This window comes from Coenobita brevimanus, chromosome 60 (genome assembly GCF_032717465.1).
Source record: "Coenobita brevimanus isolate Jiangsu-jjx chromosome 60, ASM3271746v2, whole genome shotgun sequence".
Lineage (NCBI taxonomy): Eukaryota > Metazoa > Arthropoda > Malacostraca > Decapoda > Coenobitidae > Coenobita > Coenobita brevimanus.
The window spans coordinates 37899894-37906109 of record NC_137013.1 but is presented as its reverse complement, the minus strand read 5'-3'; the positions used below and the strand labels follow the sequence as shown (position 1 = coordinate 37906109).

General features: G+C 38.9%; 1 protein-coding gene across 3 annotated transcripts in view; it reads left to right on the top strand.

Moving 5' to 3' along the window:
- Nucleotides 1-4486, top strand: part of LOC145403034 (hemocyte protein-glutamine gamma-glutamyltransferase-like) — a 47653-nt gene extending 43167 nt beyond the window's left edge. For 2 of the 3 annotated variants that reach the window (XM_080274871.1, XM_080274872.1), the window contains exons 12-14: nt 430-585; nt 1277-1416; nt 2080-4486. In XM_080274871.1, the coding sequence (XP_080130997.1) occupies nt 430-585; nt 1277-1416; nt 2080-2230 (447 nt within the window). In that variant the 3' untranslated portion in view covers nt 2231-4486. Of the gene's footprint in view, nt 1-429; nt 586-1276; nt 1421-2079 lie in introns of those variants that run through there. The other variant, XM_080274873.1, reaches the window with a different exon arrangement.
- Nucleotides 4487-6216: the final 1730 nt, after the last annotated feature.

Below are 6216 nucleotides of genomic sequence, written 5' to 3'. Positions count from 1 at the left end.
TAATGAGTGCTGACTAGAATGGAGAGTTGAGTCTGTGCTGGAAGTTTTTGAGAGAGGCGACAAGAAAAAAAGTAGAGGAATAAGGAAAGAAAGCAAAAAGGGAGGAGGCGTGTAGATTGCTTTTCTTGTCAGTCACACACATTCCATTCGTTTCGCCCTGGCCCAGATTCACGTAGCTCAACGGTAGAGCAATGCTACGGCTCTACATACTTTGCCTAGCACTTGACGGGCATCATTTTCTAGCAGTAATCCATTGCAGTGAGTCAGCATTCAAGATGGAGAGATGGCATTTTTAGGCCAAGTTATAAGTTAGAGTAAATCCATTGTTATAACTCAACATTCAAGACGGGGAGGGCAATTTTAGGCCCAGTAAAAGAGGTACAATTATTCTTCCTTTTTATGTATTTATTATTTATTATGTAATTTTAGGACGTGGCTCTGACCGTGGAATACAACGAGTACTGGAAGAAAATGGTGGAGCAGTGCATGATGAAGATATACGCCATCTGTCGCGTGCAGGAGACCGGCCAGACCTGGACCGAAGAGGACGATTTCCAGGCGGAGAAGGCCACGTTGGATATCCAGGTGAGGTTTGCACAGGTGAAGGAGCGGTATCGTCATCGGCATCGTTATCGTTATCCATATCATCATTGTCATCATTACTGTCATCACCATCGTCATCATTGTTATTTTCGTGGTTATCGTTTTTCTCATCACGTTCGTTTTTTTTTTTTAATCGTCATCACTGTCATCATCTCTGGTACCATCATCATCACTGCCCTTTTTATTATTGTCGTCATCAGCTTCGTAATCACTGTCATTTTCATTATCATCGCCATCATCATCATCGTTATCGTTCGTCATCGTCGTCATCATCCCTGTCATTATCATCATCATCACAGTTATCGTTGTGGTTTAGAATGTACAGTGATATTACAGTGAGTTATCATCATCATCATCATCATCATCATTGTCTTTTAATGTAGAAATCCCTCATTGGAAGAAGTACACTAGAGTCATTTTTTTTTTCTTTTTAAATTCAGATGATAAGTCGCTGTTGCATGAAATTCGATGGGCGTTAGTTGTGAGATAGGAATGAGTGTCCTTGGTTACTAGTCAAATTTACCTTCCAGTCTCATTATATCTCGCCATCAAGTAAGCTGAAGAAAGGATTAGGGATCTTTGTCATATGGGAACAGACGCACTAGACGAAACAGAATTTTAAAAAAACACGAAATAAAACAAAAACTAACATCTCTCACGAACCGTCCGTCAGGTGCCCGCCGAAGTGAAGGTGAAGACGCAGTGTGAAGTGACCTTTAGCTTCCAGAACCCCTTGGACATGCCCCTTACTGAGTGTCACCTGAGTGTGGATGGGGCTGGATTGACTAGGCCTCGATCTATCAACATTGAGAGGTGAGTGGGTGGATGGAGGGAGGGATGGACGGGGTGATAGGTGGGTGGGTAGTGTATAGGTGGATTAGTAGATGGATGGATAGGTAGATAAGTATAAGTTGGTCGGTGGATAGACAGATGGATGGGTAGGCGGGTAGGGAGGTAGGTACAGTATGTAGACAGATAGATGAATAAGTGAGTAGATAGATAGTGATAGGTGAGTAAATTGAGACAGATAGATAGATGAATAAGTATAAGTAGATAAGTAATTGGTTAAGCAAATAAAGATAGATGGTTGAAAAGATTGAGAGAGAGAGAGAGAGAGAGAGAGGAGAAAGCCTGGGTGTAGGGTGGATGAAGAAGAGGGAGAACACGTATATGTTAAGTCAATAGAAAGATGATACTGAAGATAATTAAACAATGTGGTGATGGAGGCATTGGTGGTGGTAATTTAATTGTTCTAGTTTTTGTTTAAGTTCTTGTTCTGGTCCCTGTTCTTCTTCCTCAAGTTCTTCGTCTCCGTTCTCCTTCCCCTTTCCTGAGAGGGAGTCACATAACACAAGTTCTTCCACGAAATAACCATTCTGTCTGGTGGTGGTTGTAGCCTAGTTGTTATAGTTCTTCCAGTTGTTCTTCCTGTTCTTGTTCATCTTGTTCTTGTTCATCTCTTTGTTCTATTTACAGAGAGGTGCCAGCCAAAGGACTCTTCTCGCACACCATCAGCTTCCTGCCTCGCATCCACGGGGAACGCAAGCTGATCGCCACCTTCAACGCCAAGGAACTGTTTGATATCAATGGCCACAAGACCATCAACGTGCTGAAGAAGGAGGAGTGAGAGTTTAGAGAAAGAGAGAGAGATCAGTAAAAAAAAAAAAACAAGAAAAAAAGAAACATACCCAAATTACTTCCATTGATTGCAGCAGTGATTAAATTGAAGGTCGTTCATGAGTAGGGAGGGACATGCTGCTCAAGCAATGCCTGTCATGGCCGCTTGTCACTGGATGCGGCGTTGGCCAAAAGATTCGTGGGTAGAATTTCGTGTAATTTCAAAATCGTGATGATGGATGTGTTAAGAGAGTGTGATACTGTTAATTGATGATGATGATAGTGATTTTGGGAATGTGAATGTGATGATGATGATAATTAACATGCTCATTTCGAGAGTATGATTTTCAGAATATTCTCAGCAAAAATAAATAACTAAAAACGAAACAGTGAGAATAACCAATAACTGAGCATACGACTTATTTTTTCTTTATTTTTACTTTATTGTCTTTTTAGCAAGCGATGGCAGCTGATGAGCTTTAAAATTATCCGTATTTGCGATGGACGGAGAAATTCGTTGTTGCTATTATTATTATTATTGGGCAGTGAATATTTGAGTTCTGCTTTTATTCTTTCAGCATCAGACAATTTCAGTTACTTTGCCAGGCTTCAATTTCAGCAGCGTAATATTAATAGTATCTTTTCTCCGTTTTCTTCAACATACATTTTCTGTTATATTTAGTTCTACAGAGCATTTATAGAGCGCACAGACATAGAGCTCTAGTATCATGCTGAGTGAAATATAGAGCGCACAGACATAGAACTCTAGTATCATGCTGGGTGAATTTCCCGCCTTTTTTGTATTTGTAAGCTGAAGTACATGATATATACTGTACTGTACCCCTGCATACATTCTTCACTGTAATATTTCTGTACACATACCCTTCACTGTAGTATGGGTGAGAGTTGCCATAAGGACGTTTTTCACGGTATAATGCATGTGGTAAAGCCCTTCACTGCGATGACGTCATTTGTTTGCGGACTTTTATTCGGTTGAGAGAGAGAGAGAGAGAGACTTCCTTAACCCCTTCAGTACGAGAGGCCAATCCCAAGTCGAGTAAACCCCCAGAAAGTAGCAAGAATAAATAAATAAATAAATGTCATCGTAGTGAAGCGGTTGTCTTTTCTAGTAGCATGAAATCAAAGTGTCCTGATTTCTACATATATATATTTTTTACTTTACCTGTGTGCCTTAATTAGCATAATAGCCGTTGGTGTTCATGTGGCTAGTAAGGATGAGGATGAGGATGAACGCAGCTTCTTGTTATAAATCTGGACATATTTTAACTATTATTAATATTATGAATTTACCCACGTGCACTCCCTATTATTTTTTTTTTCAAAGCTTTCGTTATGCTGTTAAATATTCATAGTTTAACATTTCCTACAGCTGGAATCTATTTTGAATTTACATATACACATCTACGCTTAGCTCATCATATCTAGTATTGCTGCGTTGAGACAGTTTATAAATATTGCGAAGTTTAAATGGCTTTTGTTTTTGTTCAGCCAGATTGATGATGATACAATATATTTTTTTTTTAATGCCACGAAGGCGGTGACAGTGCCAGAATGGCGATTTTAGCTTAACTTAGCACTGATAATGTAGAGTCCTGCTAACTCCTGCTTGCACAGTAGTTCTAAGAGAGAGAGAGAGAGAGAGCAAATGAAAGATGTTGAGCTTGGGCGAGACTTGTCTATTTTTATTATAGATCAAACTAAATCATATAGTGCAGATAATTTCACATTGTACTTCGAGTTGATATAAAAAAAAAACTCTTTCACTTACAGTACTTTAAATTTATTTTGAGGAAGCCATACTAAGGATTTTCTTAACGTTACATATATGGTTTTCTTCAGTAGATCAATAAAACCCGCAATAAGATTAATTTTACTTGACCCGTTTAACAGACAACTGAAAAAATCTATTGCACTCTAATGACAAAAGTAAAATAGAAAGAAAAAAGAAAACTGAAAGATTATTTTACCTGGAGAAAGAAATTAAAGTCGCCCTGCTTTGGTGGACGAATCTTTTTTTTTCAGAGTACGTATCGTTTTCTTTACCAGATAATTTTGTAACTATAATTTAGAGTGATAATTTTGACTGCAGGCTTTGTAATGGCTTCATCCCCCACACGACTAGCCAGATGGAGGGGAATTTGTGTTGTGGCGCCTTGCATGACGAAGTTTTTGACGCATTTTGTAACAGAGATGATTTTCTATGACTACGTTTAATAAAGATGTCTTGAGTCTTATCCTCTTGACTTATTACCCACGAACTGATGATGTGTATGTACTCTCTCTCTCTCTCTCTCTCTCTCTCTCTCTCTCTTAGTCATTCGTAAACCAAATACCGACGTTAGTATTGAAGTCTACTTGGATAGGTGATCATCATGAACTTTCTTCCCACCTAAGGATGAGGTGAGGTAGGGTCCAGGAAACAAGCAAAGAGAAAGCCTAATTGAAGGAGAGCCCTCAGTAGTAATGTTTGGTGAAATGGGCTAAAGTTGTCAACCACGCACCATTCCCATCCCTCATGGCTTCACCTCACGAGACAAACCATCTCACATATATATTTATTTTCATTTCACTTCTTTCTGGATGTCTCTTTTTTTTTTTTTTTTTTTTTTTCTCATAAATGCATATAACATAATCTATCAGTCAATCCCAGGACAGTGCAGTTAAAAATGGAACACCAAACCCTTGTCATCTGCTACTATTCGTACCTAATACATCCAACCAGCACGGGGCCCTGTCAGATACAGAAAGAAGACTCAAAGTACTGGGGTTATTTTGACATATAGTTTGAAATTTTTTTGCAGCAAAATTTGAAATAACACATGCAAGTATATTCTTGGTTTTATATGTTTAAAGCAAAAAATATATTATATATATAAATAATGCAGTGATCAGGGTCGGCCATAGAACATGGGGACCAAGGCGGCGGTCTGGTGGTTGGCCTATGTGGTTGAACCGTCATTATGAAGGAGTTTGATGCAATTTTAAATAAGTCCCACTGCCTATCTATCTGTCTGTTTTTACCTATCTACCTGTGTGTCCATTTATCCGTCTATATATTTATTTATATGTCTACTATGTCTGTTTTTGTCTGTATCTATATGTCTACGTTCATACATTCATACTATGTGTATATACCCAGATGCCTACAGTATGCTTTTTAACCCACCTGCATACCTGTTGTATACTTTCCTGTCTACCTGTTTCCACTGCCTACTTAACTACCTACTTACGCCTGCCTGTGTTCACCTACATACCTATGCCTACCTTGCAGTCTGCCTACTTCCCGACCCACCTGTCTACCTACATATACCTGTCTACCTGCCAGCCTACCTATCTACGTATCTATCAATTTATCTATCAAACTACTTTCCTCCTATCCAACCATCTGCCTTCCTACCTACCTACCTATCTACCTACTTCAGCCTCGCTACAGAAAACACAAAACCTACAGTAATTTTCGGCTCATAAGCATTTTTTTTTGTTTACCTGAAGCCATGGGACACTGCATTATTCTGTCCTTGTCCTTCTTACAAAAACAAATAATACTTAAGACATGGGATACTCTGCATTATTCAGTCCTTGTCCTTCCTACAAAAACAAATGATAGTTAAGACAGGGAATCTATCGTATGCTCGGGAATCCCTGTTGAGCCGAAACATACGATTAATTCCGTGTCCTAACTATTACTTGTTTCCCTGGTAAGTACTGTACAAGCAAGAATACGTACGGAACATTCCCTTCTCCTGTCCTGGAAAAAGGAAAAAGAAAAGAAAAAGAAAAGTAATCCTCTGTCATAGCTAAGATTAATTTTCGCAGTAACGGCAACGACAGGAGAGTACTCTTGCCCTTCCTGCGAAAAACATTTACGATGAATTCACTGTCGTAACTAAGACTTGTTTGCAGATGGGAGAAAAGGTGCCGAATTAACAAAAAACTTGCGATAAATTGGCTGTTGTAATTGCCTGTCTTCATTTT